Source organism: Pezoporus occidentalis, unplaced genomic scaffold, assembly GCF_034315485.1.
Source record: "Pezoporus occidentalis ecotype Australia unplaced genomic scaffold, CSIRO_AGI_Poc_V1 ctg31, whole genome shotgun sequence".
NCBI lineage: Eukaryota > Metazoa > Chordata > Aves > Psittaciformes > Psittacidae > Pezoporus > Pezoporus occidentalis.
The window spans coordinates 3,640,012-3,658,336 of NW_026915052.1; the positions used below are offsets into that span (position 1 = coordinate 3,640,012).

At 44.6% G+C, this 18,325-nt stretch overlaps 1 protein-coding gene across 2 annotated transcripts in view; it reads left to right on the forward strand.

Moving 5' to 3' along the window:
- The window catches only part of RCOR1 (REST corepressor 1), an 84,998-nt gene that overhangs the window by 36,463 nt on the left and 30,210 nt on the right, over nt 1-18,325 (forward strand). For both annotated transcript variants that reach the window (XM_062627979.1, XM_062627981.1), the window contains one exon: nt 6,569-6,652. In XM_062627979.1, coding sequence (XP_062483963.1) covers nt 6,569-6,652 — 84 coding nt within the window. The remainder of the gene's footprint in view (nt 1-6,568; nt 6,653-18,325) is intronic.

Sequence of the window (18,325 nt, forward strand, 5' to 3'; positions counted from 1 at the left end):
GCAAAGTGTATCTTGGCTTCAGCTGGAGGTGAGGATTGTCTCTCTGAGGGGTCAGTATAGGTGCCAAAAACAAAGCGTGAAGCACTCTTGAATGGCTTACAGCTGCAGCTGGAATATGCAGCATCTTTAGGGAGAGCTGTGAGACAGAGCAGCTCTCAAGTGCAGGAACTCAAGTGGGAGCTGGCACTGCTGCCTTGCACAGAAGCAAAATAGGCAACAGAGTGATTGGTGACTCTTTGAGAGGCCTCGACTCCCACTGAGTTTGTTCTGGCACATTTCTTTAACTTGGAGAAGAAAAATAAAATGGGATGTGTCATCTGGAGCTGTACAGTGCTGGGCTCGTGCTCACTGGTGAGCTCCATTGCCATCCTTCTTGCTCTTCATGCACTCTGTCGTTCCAGCAGCAGTCTTTAAGACAGCCTAAGCTGGTGCTGTGATGAGAGGAGTGTCCTGCCTATTCCTGCTTCTTTATACCTCTTCCTTGTCCCTTAGGATATGTGTAGAATAAGAATTGGTACAAGTTAAAGCTAACAGCTTTTTTTTTTTACGTTTTTCTTTCTTAAGCTTGGGTAGATCCCCTGTTTTGATTTGTCAAGGTGCTGGTGGAAGGGGAAACAGCCTCCTTCCTTCTCTGTCTTCTGCAGTGGGGCTGCTGAACCATTGCATTGGGGTGAAGGCAGAAAAGCCTCTGTTCACATGGGCCTGCGGCTCCCTGTTCCACCCCCTCAGCTGCTTGTCTCATTTTGCAGCCCACTGATTCGATTTAATGACTGGGGGAAATGCTGTTTGCTTTCTATTTTGCCAGGTTACTTTTAGGGGAGTATTCCTGGATTGGAGGGGTAAATGCCAGAGTCAACACAGGATGGAGGGAAAGGCAGTGAGCATGTGTCAGGAGAGCAGAGAAACTGCTGGCTGAGCAGGACCTGCCTGCCTTTCAGAAATGGTGAGGGGTTGGTCAGATTCAAGCTACGAAGTGCAAGCTTCACCCTTTGGCCTTTTGACAGAGCTCTTCAGAGGGTCTTAGTTCATCACACCAGAAGGAGATTCAGGAGGGATGAAGGGAGTGCCAGGCATGGCTTACCTTCTGTACTGATCCCAGCTGCTCCATGGCTAACTTGAAACTGGGGAGGGAGCTCAGAAGGATGGGGAAGGTACTTCATGTATGTGATACAGTGGCCATTGGTAGTTTCTGTTTGGAGACATGCCCATTTCACTTTCTCTATCAGGTGTCCTGACTTCACAGCAGCCTGATAGAGATGGTGGCAGAAGCACACTTACTGCTTTCAGCTTGGCTTTGTTGTCCATTTGCAGCAACTCTGCTGAGCATGATGGCTGAGGAGCCTGCAGGACACGTGTGTTATGTACTGGCTCTTGCAATGTGCTGGACAGAGCCTGAACAAAGATCTGTGGTTTCATGTAAGCACAAATGTATTCATGATGACAAACTCTTCAGCAAGTTCAACACTGAGCTTATTTTACAGTCCTCATTCCAGCACCTGTGTAACCTTGCTTTGCATAAGAGAAAATACAAAGTTACAGTATGTGCAAAAGAACCCCTCAGATGTGAGGAGATACATGCCTATTTCTTGGTGTAGGGAAGAGGGTGCAGGCCCAGGGTTTAAGCTAATAGATGCATCAGAGGACTTGCAAGGGTATTTAGGGCTTTGGTGTCTTTTAAGAACTTCCTTGCAAGTTCTACTTTTTGTCTCTGTTTCTGCAGTATCCTGGCAGAGTTGACCCTCCACTCCCTAACTTGGACTAAGTGCAGTAGAGGAGTGTGCCTCTGGAGGAGTAGAATGGTTTTTAAAAGTGGGAGTTTTTTGTTTGGTGGTTTGTTTTTTTTGGTGTGTTTTTTTTTTTGTGGGTTTTCTATTTTGCTTTGAGTTTTTGGTTTTTTGGGGGGGTTTGTTTTGTTTTGTTTTTGTTAAATCTCTTTGCTCTCACTTTACTCTTTGCTCTTGTGTGTGAGCTGGAAATCATTTGGGTATGGGGTCTAAGGTGAATTTACCCCTGAGGCTTTTGTGGTAGTGGGAGAGCAGGACTGACATCTTGTATGCAAGTGAAAATGGGACAGACAATTGGCTTGGAGTGAGGCTGTTGCATATAGTAACCTTCATAGCAGGGAGAAGACATGCCTTAAAGACACACTACAGATTTTATTTCTTTTTTAATCAGCCTAATGCATCTTGGAGTCTGAGCTGAGCACTGCTGCTGGTTGAAACCTCTGTCTTGTTTTAATATGGGGCAGTCATGTGACAGCTTTCCAGAAGTTGGGGAGGAGCCATAGCTGTTCCAGGCTGAGTTTCATGTCTTGCAGTGTGTTGCTTTAGCGCGTGCTAGGCCTGTACCTTAGTATGGGCAGCCCAGGGTTGGAGAGCCTCAGCCTACAGGCAGAAATGATAGGAACTCCAGTGTTGCTCTCTCCTGTGCGAATCAACGCGTTCCTGCACACTATGTGGTCAGTGGCATGCTGGTGGTGATACGTGTCCCCACAGTTTGGGGGTGGGGAAGGGGGCAGAGAAGGGGAAGCCTTCACAACTTCTTTTTAGAATAATGTTGATGGGATACATGGGTATTGTGCCCTGCCTCATCTCCTGCCTTGCACAGCTGAACTGTTTGGGATTGTGAAATAAACCACATGCATAAATGAGACTGGTTTTAAAAGTACTGTTTTCTTTATAACGTGAGTTTTAACCTGGGTCAGTTCCTTCCTGTGGTTCAGTGTGTAGTCCATGGGGTAAGGGTATGGTCTGGGGATGAGGGAAGAGCACAATTCTGTGCCTGGTTAGGGTTGTACATCTGTGCTGCTTGTAGTAGGAGATCTTCCTCTTTGGGATTCTTCCATGGGACAAATGGGAAAGCCAGCAGTGAGAAAGTGATTATACAGTGTAAGCTTATGTAACAGCTGTGATAAGGAGCTAATGGCTATGGCACAGACTTTACAAATACCTGGTGGGTAGCCTAGATGAAAGTGCAGGATTAACTGAAATGTCAGATCATCTTGTCTGCCAATATACAGCTTCTCAGGACACAGGTTGTACTGATTTAACTGCAGCTGCTTAGACAAGCAAGCCCCCTTGATCCTAATTTCATCTCTCCCCCTGAAAAAGAGTAATCTTTGCCCTGTTTGTATGGCTCTTTTATATGATATATAAAATGGATTAAATTTAATTAGCTTTTATCTTTGTCACTGAAGTGTGGACTATGTGAATTCACCCTGGTATCCTTCATCCAGAAGCAGGGGACAGGAGAGGGGATTCCGCCCTGTTGGAAGGCTGGCAGCTGTGCTTGAAAAGATGCAGGAAAGGGGTGTAATAACTCTTGTTCTCTAAGCCCCCTCTTCTCTTGTGGCTGTTGCTCTGAAATAACGATTTCCATGTATTTCCAGTTTCTGAGCAAGCTCTTAAGCTTTTTCTTACTATGTCATGTACTTGTGAGACCTCATTTGGAGTATTGTGTACAGTTCTGGTGTCCTCAACATAAAAAGGGCACAGAACTGTTGGAACAAGTCCAGAGGAGGGCCACAAGGATGATCAGGGGACTGGAGCACCTCCAGTGTTAAGATAGGCTGAGAAAGTTGGGGCTGTTCAGCCTGGAGAAGAGAAGGCTGCGTGGAGACCTCGTAGCAGCCTTCCAGTATCTGAAGGGGGCCTATAGGGATGCTGGAGAGGGACTCTTCATTAGGGACTGTAGTGATAGGACAAGGGGTAACGGGTTCAAACTTAAAGAGGGGAAGTTTAGATTGGATATAAGGAAGAAGTTCTTTACTGTAAGTGTGGTGAGGCACTGGAATGGGTTGCCCAGGGAAGTTGTGAATGCTCCATCCCTGGCGGTGTTCAAGGCCAGGTTGGACAGAGCCTTGGGTGAGATGGTTTAGTGTGAGGTGTCCCTGCTCATGGCAGGGGGTTTGGAACTAGATGATCTTAAGGTCCTTTTCAACCCTAACTATTCTATGATACTATGATGCGGTCAGTACTGGACTCTGAAGAATGCATGTTGTGTCTGCCTTGCATGTGGAAGATGGTAAATGTGGGGCCTGTGGACTTGAGAAGCAGCAATGGGGAGGAGGCGGTGCTTGAAGGTGGAGGAGCTGGGTGGCAGGCTACATCTTGGCTTTAGGGGGACGAGTCTTGGCCTCTGTGGATGTTTGAGGAACAAACCTGCCCACACCCCCTACTCTTCTGTGTGTTGGCCTATAGGTGGTTCTGTTCTTTGCAGAGAAGCACGAGTTTTAACTTAATCCTACTGCATGTTTTTCACTGGCCTCTACCTCTGTTAAGCAGCAAGGGTTGAGGGTGGACAGGTGGGCTGGGTTGGAGAGGCAGAGCAGGAGAGATGTTGTGGGGATACCAGAGGTGCTGCTTCACACCCATTTACAAGTGCAGTGTAACTTGGCTTGTGATTGTTACCAAGAGGGTGGAGGGAGGCAGAGGGGAAGAAGCTGGGCTGTGGGAGCTAGGCAGAAGTCGGTCCTGAGGATTGTGTGCAGAGCCTGTTATCTGCAGGTAGTTCTTGTTCTGAGTGTGAGGCCCATGAGAGTGGATGGCCTTGGTTCATAGGGAGGGGATTTGGGGCTGGAAGGAGGTAGCTCCTAACCCAAGATACTCCCTTTGTAAAGAGAGGTCCTGGGTGCCTGAGAGGGGAGCTGTGATGGAGGACAAGGAACACATTTCACCCACCCTGCTTGGGTGTCATGAGCTCTCACAGTACCTCCCTGCACTGGTCGTCACCTCCCAGGGCTTGCTGCAGTTCACAGCCAGGAATGCTGTGGTGCTCCCTCTGCAATTCCCCAAAGTGTAACTTGGGGTTTTAACCGTGGGAGGTGAAACTTCACCCATCTTGCTGTAAGTGAGCTGAGCTTGTGGAAGGCGCAGCCGGGGTGGGGAGAAGGCTCAGCCTGTAAAACTAGGAGGAAATGTTTCTCTTTTCCCAGGTTAGGTGGGTTTTGCCGGTTCAGCAAGCGAGACTGTGGTAAAGACAGGCTGACAATTTGCCTAGTGTTAATCCTTGCTGGCATAATTCGGGTGTCAGGCTCCTGAACTGCAGTGGGTTACTGGGAATGTCATGGGATCTTTTGTTTTGAGGTTGTAGTTTGAAATGCAGGCACCCTTTGTGTTCTGTGTATAGACATGGTCTTCACACCTGTCTCTCATCACCAGAGGCTGTCTCTTCTCATCCCTCTTTTTCTGCCTAGTGTAGAAACTAATGAACATGAACAGTACACAGAATATCTTGTATGTGCAGTTACTAACCTGATAAAGAAAACCTCAAAAAACCTCCACAAGAAACAACACACCAAACTGTGTGAAAGATAATCATGGGGTTTGTAATGAAACAAAGTAATTGTTAGTTTAATGTGCTTTGCTGACAACTGGTTATTTTTAATACATGCTATTTGAGCTTTAAATTTAATGTTAAAATATTTTTGTCATCTAAACCCTGACTGTTGTTAGCTGAGCAGGTTTCAGGTTAAAAACAGTAGTCAAACCATGAGCGTTCATAGCACTGTAATGTAATTTTGTGTTACTCTATCTTTCTTGGCCTGTTTGTTTAAATCATCATGAAATGGTGATGTGTCTAATTGCACAGTGCGGAGAAACTAGCGCTGTGTTGAAATATCACATAAAACTTCAATGTTATGTGATGTTTCGTAGTACTGTAGGCATTTGTTCATAACAAGACCTGCAAGTTGCTCTCGCCCAGGGTGGGTAGTTGAGCTGACTGCATGTGTGCTGACTCAGTGGAGCGAGTGTCTTTCTCTTCTCGTCATCCTCCTCTTTTGCTTGCAACCAAACAGCAGCAGATTCACTAGAACTTGCTGTTGAAATGTACCCTGAGGTTGCTTTTTCAAGCTACATGCAGCAGGGACTCTCCACTTGAGATTTTCAGAGGTCTTGTGCCTGCCAGGTGTTAGGCTGGTTAAAAACGGACTTGCTTTCTGAGTGTGGGCGTGTGTATGCAGTGTGCATGTCATTTCTCTGGAGCAGTTGAACAGAGGACCTGATTCTGACCTGGGGGACCCGTGTCATCTGGCTGGGCATTCCTGTCTGTCTGGGGGATGGAGGCATAGGAGGGCTGCTGGGGCAAAAGAGGAGGTGTTCAGAAGTGAAATCTGGGAGGTTCATGCTTGTGTCAACCCTGAAGTGTTACTTATCTGGGGTAGACACAAGCATGTTAGCCATCTAGCTGAACAGTACAGTCACATGATGTCGAAGACTTGGAGCTGCTGCCTCAGCCTAGCTCCTCCCTCTTTCATTTAAAGATGGCTGAAGGAAAAATAAGCATGCTGGAAGAGAAGCATTAATTAACTTGTAATTTAGTTCTAACGTATGCCTCTTGGTATACTGCATGAAAGTGAGTGTGTGGTATCTGTCATGTTATATAGGGGGTGATGCATTGAAGAAACAAGGAAAAGCCTCAGGTCTGCATGAAAAGATGGGGCTTTAACTGTGTGGATGGTTTTTTATCTTGATTAAAAGCTGCTGATGTGTGATAAGTTGCTTTTGTATCCATTTTGCATCTGAAAAGGCTTTGTCTGTAACTTGGTTTTTATCTGTTTTCTCTTAAGCCAAACTTGCAAGGCGAAGTCAAGAGAGGGAGAATCTGGGCATGCTGGTGTGGTCACCTAACCAGAATCTGTCTGAAGCAAAATGTAAGTCTCTTCAAATACTTTTATTCACCTCTTTTCTTACATATATTGCTTCAAAAATGCAAAGTTGCCACTTTCAGTACCAGGGTTATGTCTGTGACCTTTACATTATGAAATTAATTTGAAAAAAGGAAAGCCTACAAAGCAATCCCCCAGAAGAGTTTTGTTCCCCACTGGGCAGCTGCTTAAAGCATCAAATCCACGGAAAGCTGGAAAAATACGACACACTTTCTTCTTTGCTGTGAATTCTTTAAGATACTTACCCATAGGCCTACATGATCTGATCCATCCATCACCCCCCCCCGAATGTGCCAGAAATAACTGGAGAGAACAAAATGAAAAGTATTTGTGGGGGGAGCAGGTGGGGAAGAGATATACGGTAATTAGTACTACCTTTTTCTCATAATGACACAAATAAAATCCACATCTGGAGCCCATAGAGGTTTAAATGCCAGAACAATTGTAGTGCCTTGGAATTCCATGTGAGGGCAATTACCAGTGCTCTGCGTGTGTCTGGGAACAAGCCTCAGTGCTGCTGCCAGATGGCAGAACTAGTGTTTGAAAGGTTTGTCTAGCTACAGTTTTCCTCATGACTCCTTGATCAAGGACTCCTTGATTAAAGGGCTGCTGTTTGAATGCAGTAACTAAACCGAAGTGCTTTTTTGGGAGGGAGCTGAAAGGAGCTATTTTTGACTTTGTCCTCATACTCTTTTTTTTTTCTTTTTTTTCCATTTGTGATTCTGGGACCTATAAGAATCTTGCATTGTTTGTGGTGGCACTGTTAGGTTGATACCTGGTTTTCCCCTAGGCCCAAGGGCTAAACTGCGTGACAAGACACTTCTGAAGATGTACTGGCAAATTGTCAGCAGAGATGGTGCACAAACTGGCTCTGCTGTGAAGGGGTCTGGGCTCTGCCCTGGTGCATTTGTTCCACTGATCAAGTTGCCCCTTAAATTATAGAAGGGTGATGGTACTGTGATGTATAGGTAAAAAGGGCTTTGCAAGGATCATGTCTGCCTTCTCTCTTGCCAGTGGTGCCTTGGCTGCTCCCTGCTGGCTACTGGATGCTGACCTAAATAAGACTGATGAGGACATGGATATATTTGGGAGTTATCTACAGCTAGAAATGTATAAAAAAGTTTAAGAGCAAGAAACTTTTGCTTCCACCAAAAGGAACTACTGCTCATGGGTTTCTTCTGATGCAGAGGATTCCTGTAGCTGCCCCTCAAGTCTTCGAGAGTCTTTTGAGTCTCAGCTCGGGTTTGGAACATTTAACTCCTGCTTGATAGGAAATGGATTTCTTTGAGAGGGAAGAAAGAATGGAGGAGGAAAAGAAGATATGCAGAGCTAAGTAAAATAATCTGTGACTGAATGTGCTGTGGCAATTGGCACAGAAATATGCAAGAATATTATAGAGTATAAAAAGGATATAGGATCTGCTAAGAAGATGTCATGAACCTAAGAGGTAATTAAAAATGTAGTATGACACGGATGAATAAAAACTAGGTGGAAATTGACTGTTGCTGGTATAGTAAAAACATTGGGGAAAACAAAATGAATATAGGAAGAGGGGGCAAGAAGAAATTTCTTGAAAGACTCAATTTTAGTTAAGAGTGTGGACTCCTCAGTGACTTCCCCTTACAAAAAAGATGCAAAGAAAATGCTTCAGATGGTGCTTAGGAGAAAGAAATACACTTTTGTGTCATACATGACACACAATATTTCCTAGGTGCCTAATTGATACAGAAGGATGGAGTTGTGAAATTTGGCATCTAGTAGTAGTGAAAAAAATAAAAGGAGCATTGGGAGAAGTGGTTGAGGGGACCTTGGAGTGGCAGGAAAACTCCAGCAGATGGGGAGAGGGCAGCTGTGCAGGGAATGAGAGAGCAGGGTAAGAGTGTGCTGGTTGGTCCTTGCTTTGTCTTGTGTCAGGTTGAGCTGACACTACCGAAAGGTACTGGTTACTCCTGTCTGTCTCTGGTGTTACTTAAAAACGAACTGTGAAAAACAAATCCTGCTGAAGGTAGCTGCTTTTGTTCTTTTGGAGACTAGAAATGATCTGTAGAAATAACATTATAGCTTTACTGTATTCAACCAGCTGTTAGGCATTGATTGCATGAGCCTGATTCAGTCCCCCTCCCTTTCAAAAGAAGGAAACGTCCTCCAAAATACCAGTGCTCTGCAATGGGTGTAGAGCGCTTATTAAATATATTACAAGCAGAGTTCCCTAATTTTTTTTTTTATGGCTTATGATGAAAGAACATCAGGGGACAGGAGGTCTCTTCAGCTACTCTTTGCTTCACTGACAAGTCTTGGCATTGCTGATAGTGAATCCTAGTTAAATGGGTGTCCATAGGGCTATGTAAGAGGACCGATAATGATCAGTCAACATTTCCACCAGTGATAGGGGAATTGATATGGAATTGCTGTGGAGAGAAATTGAGGATGAGCCATAGACTGACAGGATGGTAAATAAATGAATGCTACTGGTAGTCTTGTGGAGTGCTTAGGGTCTTTTCCTAACTTGGGCTGATGCAATGCAATGGGCTTTTAATGACCCAACTGCAGGATTATGAATCACAGTACTTAAGGCTCAGGCCTTCTGCATCAAGGCTGATGTTAAGAAAAAAATGGCTTGTAGAGCAATTTGGGAGGCACAGTGGGTAAGTAATTCAAGAATGGTTACCTGTGTCTTGCTTGACCCAATGGATGATGTTGTGTAAAGAGTGAGGTAGTCACTAGAACTGTTTGCTGCCTCTGCACCCAGCAGCATTCAGGAAAATGAACCTCAGGATAGTGGCTTTAGTGTTGAACAACTGAGAAAAGGATGGAGATAGAAGCTACTGAAGTGAAGCAAACTCCATCTGTTTAGCTTACTGAAAAGACTCAAAGGGTACTACTGTCAATTATTTTCTCAAAGGGAAATTTTGACATAGTAAGAGACATGCATAATACAAATAGATGGCTGCAAACTAAGTCCACATTAATTTAAATGAAATGCCTGAGTGTGGGTTATTTTTTTTTTTTTGGTGTGATTGACTGTTGGAAGTTACCCAGGGAAGTGATGGATTCTCTATTTCTTGATGCCTTTTTGTGATGTGTATGTTGTCCTTGGTGGGGGAAATAATTGGCAGTGTGAAATAGCAAGTGCTAGGAGCTGTAGTGCACAAGGTTGGTGTAGCCCCTTGTTTTGTAAGTATTGTGAATTCTAGCTAGCACGTCCATTCTTAATATTGTTGTTAAGGTTGAAGTGTAGGTGATCAAATCTTTCCAATCAGCAGCATCCTTTCCAGCTTTCCAGTCAGTTGCTACCTGTGTCTAGTTGCTTCCATTTGTCCTTCAAAACCTTTAATCCATCCTGTGCCTGTTCTTGTGGCGAACTGCTTAAATCACAGGACTTCTCTCTGTTCCTGTGGCTGGGGCTCAATGGGAAGGTGGACATTAGTGTAGCACAAGTTAGCTCTCCACTCAAAGTGAACTGCTAGCTCTCATGAGCACAAAAGTTCCGTGCAGTCAGTGAAACTCTTGGAAGCCACCTCCATTAAAGGTGAATCTGTGCTACAAAACGCTGAGCAGATCTGTGGCAATGCTTAGAGGAATGCACGCTGATGTGTTTGGCAGAGGGCTGGCCAAACTGGTGGAGGTTGTGGGAGGGTCCTCTGTAGGCTGCTGAAATGAATCCTGGAAAGACCAGTGTGTCAGCCAAGACCTGTTGGGTATCTGCATGCTTGATGTTCCAGGCTCATACAATTAGTTAAAGCTTGTTTGGGTCCTGTGTACCCCATATGCAGGAGCAATGCTTTAATCATGTTGGAGAGACCTTTTGCCTGGACGCCATGAAATGAGGGATGTGGTAGAGAAGATAAAAACAAACAAAAGTATGTGTGGCACATTGATCACTTTCTATCCCGTGCTTTGTTAACCATTAATCCTGGGTACGAACCACTTACTGCCTTGCCCATATTAATATCAAAGTTGAATGCTGCCAGCATGTTCCATATCAGCTGCTAGAGTTCTGCCTCTGAGGGGTTGCCTGCATAGCAGTTGCCACCATTAGGGAGTATTTCACAAAGTTAACCCAAAGGTAGAAGCTTGTCCTGTCTCTTTTGAAGAAGAAAAAAGTAAATGTCACTGTGCAGTAACTAAACATTTGGATTTGAAATAACTGTGCTCCTCTTCCAGCACACGTGTACCCTGTGTGCTGTGACTGGTGGTGCACCTCTCTTCCAAAGAGATTGCTCTACAAAATGAGACTCCTGAGAGGCTCTCTGAGGGCTTGATGCCACAGAGGACAACTCTACTGGCTGTGCTGGGACTCTGTAATGGAGAGTGACGAAGGAAATGGGGAGTGAGGAGGAAGAATGAGGTCTTGAGCAAGGTGACCTTGAGAAGCAGAATCAGCTAGGTAGAAGACAGCATGTGCTCTCTTTGAGTGGCACATGAGGAAGGAGGGGGGGAAATAGTGAAAAATGCATTGTAATGATGCTGTGGAAACCCTGCACAGGATAGAGTTGGGCCAGCATGAAGCTATTAATAAAACAGCAGTGCCTCTCTCTGTGCCAAGTACGCCAATGGGTGGAACCATAAAAATGACATTGGGTTGGTTTAGAAATGAGCAAGTGCTGGCATGCTGCAGCTGCCCAGGAACGAGGGATGGAAACCAAGCGAGGGGATAGGATGTGATGATTGCTTTTATGCATCTGCAGCTCAAAGGTGAATTACAAGAGGAGAAACATGTATTGTTTTGCTAATGATAAGCTCTGTTTTGAAAGTAATTTTTCTGCTCTCTCCCTGACAGACTGTGTGCCACTAGGTAGGAGTTTTGGTTTCTTACTGATGTCTTGGTAGGTGTCTCCAGTGAATTTGATGGTACTGTCCCTTGTAACCATGGGCTGGGTCCACTGGTCTTGCACTGCTGTTTGTTTGACCTGATGGTTGATCAGCATACCAACTTTTCATCAGTCCCTCTTCCCATTACCCTGTGGCATCTCTTCCTGTGAGGCTGGAGCTGGCTCCCTGCTTTACATTATGTCTGACTTGGTGCACTTAGAATTTAGACGGCTTCCTTCCCTGTACCAAGGGGAGGTAGAAGTGCCAGGGGACAGAGATAAAGGAATGCCAAAATTCATGATGTGCTTGGCCAAACCCCATGGCCTGGGGGGAAAAAGAAGGTCCCTAAATGTGCTGCTAAACCTGATGCTGGGAAGGCAGCAGTGTGCCAGCTGAGGCTCTTATGGAGGAAGAAGTGCTGGTTGCTATGGTTACTAAGGATATTAACCCTGTGATGTCTGGATGGACAGGGTTTAGTTAACTGTACCGCAGGCTAGGTAATGGTTTGGAAGCTTATAGCAGTGGTGCTCCACTCTAAGAAGCTACAAGCTGGCATTCAGGATCTCAAAAGCCAATGTCCCAACCAAGTCTGTGTGTCCTGGTCATTAGTGTCTCAACAGCCTTCTTTGGGTGAGAGTGAGTTTTGGTAGCTGTCCTCTGTTGTGAAGGTGAAGTAAGTCCCAAAATTTTGGGGAGCAGGTTTAAGTGGCCGGAGTCTGTCTCCACAGCTGTAATTCAAGGGGTAATTATACATTGAACAGGCTATGATTATTTTTCGGTTTCCCTTTTAAAGGGGATGTGAAACCAGCTTGGAAATTTCCTTTGTCTGACTTTTTTCCACCTTAAAATCTCTACCAGAGTAGAGGAGAGGAAAACGTTTGGCTTCTCAGGTTGCTGAGTGTGTTTGATCATGCTTTGTGTGGCAAGTCTCTGTTTCGAGTATGTGGCTGAGTCATAACTGTTTTAAGAAGGTCTTCTGCTTAGTTTTAGTCTTTCACCCTTGGCTCACTTATTTTGGCCTGTGAATTCTGTGGACATATGACTCCATTAACTGTCGTCATCAGTGCTCATTTTCCTTGGAGTGCAGGGTGCCCTAGGAATAAATAAATGTGAGTGGAAAACCACAAATGGGAGAGAGTAGGCTGGGGATAAATGTTGATCTTAAAATCTCCATTTTAGAAAATGAAGCCCCTATTTAACAGGGTACATTTAAAATGGAAGGGATTAGTGCTTCAGCAGTACCCGAGAGCCACCCTTCCCCAGGCAGCAGCAGTGAGGGAGAGGATGTAGTGTTGTCTGTATTCAGCTTCAGCAAAGCTGCTTTTTAAGTACCTCCTCCTCATTCTCCTGCAAACAGTATACTTGAAACAGTTGGAATTATAGTTTTATTTTTGGTCCCCTCTCACTTCCTTCCCCTGTTGTTTCTGTGAACTGCTTTATAAGGCAACCCCACAAAAGGGTTGTGTTGGCGCTCAGCGAGCATGCAGCCACCTTGTCAGGGATGGGAATGAGGGAGCAGAAATGGCTGAGTAGTCTCAAACTTAGCTGCAGTTTCTCCTTTGTTTGTCATCTGCTGTGCTAGTTGCTATTGCAATGCTGTGTGAAAACCTTGGAGCAGTTCTTTCATCATTATTGCTGCAGATTGATATTTCTGGATCCTGAATGCATATGTAAATTCAGGTTTTTAACCCTTTCACAGCAGTGGTTTGTATTGGAGCCAAGAAAACATATTAGGTTGAAAGGTCTAGGGTGTATGTGTTTGGGATGGATTTCAGTGGATTGTGGCTTGTTTCTTGGTTTGGTGGGGGTTTTTATTTTGGTACTTTTTTTGGTGTAGGGTTTTTTTTTTGTATTTATTTTTGTTGTTGTTGGGGTTTTTTTCCTTTTCAAAAAGAGCCCGCAAACAAAAAAGCCCAAAGGAGAGAATGTGTTGAAGAGTATCCAGGGAAAGAATGCCTTATCTAAGGCGGCTGCATTATCCTGAAGGAATTTTTGCTGCTGTGCTGGGGGGGTGGTGGGGGTGGTGCAGTCACCAGTTTCTTCATGTGCCTTGTTCTCTCCTGCCACCTGTTTGTTCCTCCTTTTTACTGCAGTGTGAAACGGGCCTTCTCCGACTGTGTCGAGATGACCCAGTTTGAACACGTCGGCTGCCATGACTGTTGCTGCTGCAGGGATTGAACTAGAGCTGGGGCTAGAAGAACCTTTTTTCCTGACAGAAGTTTAGAGACAAGATGGGGTGGATGTAATGGAGTGATAATAGCTGTGTTAAGAGTTACCTTGGCAGTGAGCCTTGATCTGAAATAGGTCTGGGAGCAGTCTTAGCCAGCCTGGTAGGCGCTGTGTGAGTTGTAGGACCAGTATGACGAGAACTATCAGGCTGCAGTTACTTGCTGCTTGAACCCAGGCCTGGGATGGGCACAGTGTGCTCCAGTCTTGCTGGTCCTGGTGGGAATGGCAGGCTTGGAGCATTTCAGAGGACTAGGTCGTTGTTCCTGTTCCATCTTACTGTAGCTGTGAGGGAAAATAAGAAAGATCAAGGAACTGGAGGATAACTTTTTTATTATTTTTTTTTTATTTATTTTTATTTTTCTGTAGAGCAAGGCTAGTCAGCAAATGCAACCAACAAGTGCATGTTTATAAGGATGTGATGGGAGCTGTGTACCGGCAGGGAGGAGCGCTTATGGGATATGTCCTCCCCTGAGGAATCCTTGGGGGGGTCATGGCTGTAACAGCTCACTGTGGTGAGTTTGCATACTGCTGAGTGTGACCTTTACAGAGGTGTTAGTGCAGGAGGCAGAGTAGCTAGGTTTTCTCAAGGACATGTGTCAGAGCTTCCCTCACCCTGATGTGTTTGTGGTGGCATTATGTGTTCTAATTAGGAACCACTCCCACTGATTATTTTCCATGTACTCTTATTTTTGCACTTCATTTTAAATTACTTTCCCAATCATGTGCTTCTCATGCAGATTCATGTTATGGCAGGCTGGTAGCAAATTTTCTAGCACTGGAAGGATTAGTAGTTAATAAATTATCAGTAAGGATTGGGCTTCTAAATCCTGGCTAAAAGCTGTGACCACCTACCACTGATACCCCAGGAACTAGTTACTGGTATTGGTGACTTTTTTCTGTCTCAGAACAGGATCATCCTTGAAGCCTGAAGTCCTGTATGTAATCCATATTTCAGGATGTGCTTTATGAATCTGTAACTTGATTTTTCTTTTTTCCTTAATTGATTTAATTTGTATCCATTAACATAATACCGGTACTTGGTTTAGCAGCTATTAAAGAACATGGTGTCCAAGATCTGGCTGTGTCAGCTTGTTGTCTTTATATGGACTTCTTGGAAGGATCAAAAACATTGCTTTGTACCTCTTTGGTTTCAAACCAGAGTAGGTTTCTAGGAAGCAATCAAGTGCAAGAATGGATGTATTGTGTGTTAACGTCTCCTAAAGGCTGGCCTGCCTACAACAGAGCAATCCATGTGAGTTTGACTGAAAGTAGCTTCTGATTTTCAGTGGAGAAAAGGCTCTTCATCTAGACCTTGTTGCCCAGGTTCTCATGTTGTGTGAGGTAAGGCATCAGGAATTTCATGAACCACTGTACCTTAACCTGTAGTAGGTGCTTATTTATGTTGCCTTAGTTCATAGCCTGCTTTATTAAGTGATCAAGCAGCTGATTATCATGCAGCCAAACTGTTCTTGCAGGAAGCAGGAATAGAAACTTGCAGGAGAGGGACTGAACAGACAGCTGGGGGACAGAGCCACAACTGCTCTTGAGATAGGTTGTGTTCTTCAGGTTGTGCATCACTGTGTGCATTGGAAGTCTCTTCAAAACAAGTTCTAGACCTAATATTTTCATTCTTGGCGCCCAGATGTAGTAGTGCAATGAAGTGGAGTTGTGGGAAGGCCCTTGCCTTCTCAGAAGGGGCCAGGCCCAGACATCTGAAAATAAGTTTTTAACTGCGTGTGGAAGGAACAAAAGCATCTCAGTAATACTTCAGAAAATGTAACTGAAGGATTAGTTTTACTCCAACATCAAGCTGCCTTCACTTAGTCCGTATCATTCTTTATTAATTTTGCTGGAAGCAAGTTTCATGCAATTTGTTAAAGAGTGCAGAGGTCATGTGCATTGCTGAGACTATTATTATGTTATTCATATAGCTCAGTTTGGAAGTGAGGCGCTGGCTGCAAAAAAATACTGAAATAGTAAGTGGTGCTTGTGTGACCTGACCACTCTCCGTTCAGGATCAGAGCATTCTCCTGTTCTAGCTGCTGAGGAGCTGGATGTGGGCAGTTACACCTGGAGGCTCATTCCCTGCCAGGAGCAGCTCCTGGCTCTCAGTGCATCTGTGAAGGGCAGCTCCTCCGTGTCTCTGACTTGTCTCCTTCCTTTCACTGCCTGCTGGCTTGCCTGATGCTTCCTTTCGGTCCAAGTGACCTCCTTCAAGGAGGTAGCTTGGGGACAAATTGATCACTTCTTTTGCTTTTGTGTCCATTATAAAAGGGGTCAGCATGGCTTCTGATCTTTTGTCACAGGCTTTATTATCAGTAACAATAATAATGAGCTGTAATTTAACCCGATGGCTATTCTGCTCCCACACACCCCTTGTGTGCCTGTCCTCATGCTGCACAAAGACTTTGTGTCATGGGGAAGTGAAGTTATCTATGCCGTTTAGGAAACCTGTCTCTGATACGGTTCTTCTGTTAGTTTGCATTTCTACTACAACAGGGAATAGAATAGTTCTGATTTAGAAATGAGTTTTTAAAATGTTTTGGAGGGCGGAAAATTGACCTTGGTGAAGGTTTTGCCCTCTTTAGAGGGTTTTGAGTCTGCATATTCCTTGATGGCTTCTGGAGCTGGTTGAGAGCAGGTTCCTTAACCAAACTTTATGGTAGTCTATGCTATTTTGCAGGCTTAGAATTTTAGCAATGTATGGCATGATGTGGATGAAGAACTGAGAATGTTCCTAGGTAGGGTAGTGGAGCCTTGTATCAAACTGCTGTTAGCCTGAATCTGTGGTCTCCCACACTGGTTCTGTCATCAGTTTGTGTCAAATGGTATTTTTTTCAAATCGGTGTATTTTCCTTTTGGAAAGGATGCACTGGATCATGTATTCTCAAGGATGGCAAGAAATAATAATCTCCAGAAGAAAATTGCACGAGGCAGGTTTCTTCTAATCCAAGTTATCTTCTGCATTGAGCCATCAGATCAAATATATATATATATATATATATAGGTATTCTTCTCCTTGTCACAACTATCAATAATGTTGCTACTTGCATTGCTTGGACATGTAGTTGAAGTATATATAACCCAAGGTTGTAACCTCTCAGTAGAGTTAACTCTAGCCATGGTTTGACAGCAGCATAAATCTGGCTTTAGGGCATCTCAGGCTAAATTGAGAGCACTGTGCTGAATAATGCAAAGAACCATTCTGCTATAAACTCACTTTGTTGTTCGGGCATGTACTCTGTGCATTTGTCCTGTCTGTAGCTTCGTATGTCTTGGAAGGCCATACTCTCGAATGGGTATTCCTTCCCTGCCAGAAGCTAATGTGTACTGGTTGTATGTTCTTACATGGGCTCCAAACCCAATATCAAATGCTCTGGCTGAGTATGTTTAATACAATCCAGTGCCTATGTCTGATTTAGGATCAGATTTTCACTGCTGAATGATGGCCATGCTCAGATCCTGTATGGTCACGGATTAGGTCCCTGGGTGATCAAATGTGGCTCTTTCTATTCTGTGCTATGTCCCAGAGATAGTGTTTCCTCTTTGCTACTGTCCTGTCAGATCTCCCTTGTTCTTTTCTGTGCTACTTATAAAGACATCTGGGCTTGTGGTACCCAGGTTCTGTATCTACTTCTGTAGATGCAGAAGCCTGTGTCCCTCCTCCATAAAAAATTGGCATTTGGTGATATGGCAGAGCAAATTTCTGGCTGAAGGTTAAATGTGATGGACGTATAAGAAACAGTCTTTCTTCCCATAAGGCCTTCCATGAATGCCTTTACAAAGGGCATCCACATAGCCTTTGAGGGAGAAGAACAGCAGGGGCAGAGAGCAAGCAAGCATCAGCTGGTTGGTTTCCCCTATAGTAAAGGGAAAGCAACATCCACAGATGTACGCAGTGTTGAACCTCTTGATGTGATAGTGTCAGCTGAGGGTGCAACTTTAGGAATGAGCATATGTTGGTAAAAGCCTTAAAAGTAATGTGTCCACTAGCAAAAGGCCTTTCCTGGTAAACACTTTAAAATAGTTTTGGCAAGCTGCAAAAACTGTGCTAGATTTGTCAGTACACCTGTGTCTGCAGTACAGCCTTCTTGCTGGCAGAGCAAAATTTAAAGGCAGATGAGTCAGGTCTTTAAGCATCGCTGGTGTTTCGACTTTGGACTTGCCCTCAGATACAGGCCATGCAAAGAACAGTATTAAAGATAATAAAAGGGGGAGGTAGAAATACAGTGTTTCTTTTCTATCTTATTCGTGTGTACTGCTTGGGTGGGGACTGGTTGCCTTTGAGTGGGAAAGGAAGCTTTTGGTAGGTATTAGGGCTCTTAAAAGGATAAATCTCCAGGCAGTGGGTCACTCCATTTTATTCCTTGTTTTATGTTCTCTGAGGCTGCAATTTCCAGGCCCCAGGTGTGGTTCCATGAGCAGCTCTTTCCTCACCAGTGCTAGTTGACATAGCCATGCCTGTTCGTACCTGCCTGCTCGCTTGTCTCTGGCTCCAGAGCTAGTGCAAGAGAAGGGGCAGCCTGTGTAGCCAGGCCTGGGGATAGGAGGGTCTGGGACTGCCCCTCCTCGTAGGTGAGAGCATCTCCGTACTTTCAACCACATCTCAGTGCTTGT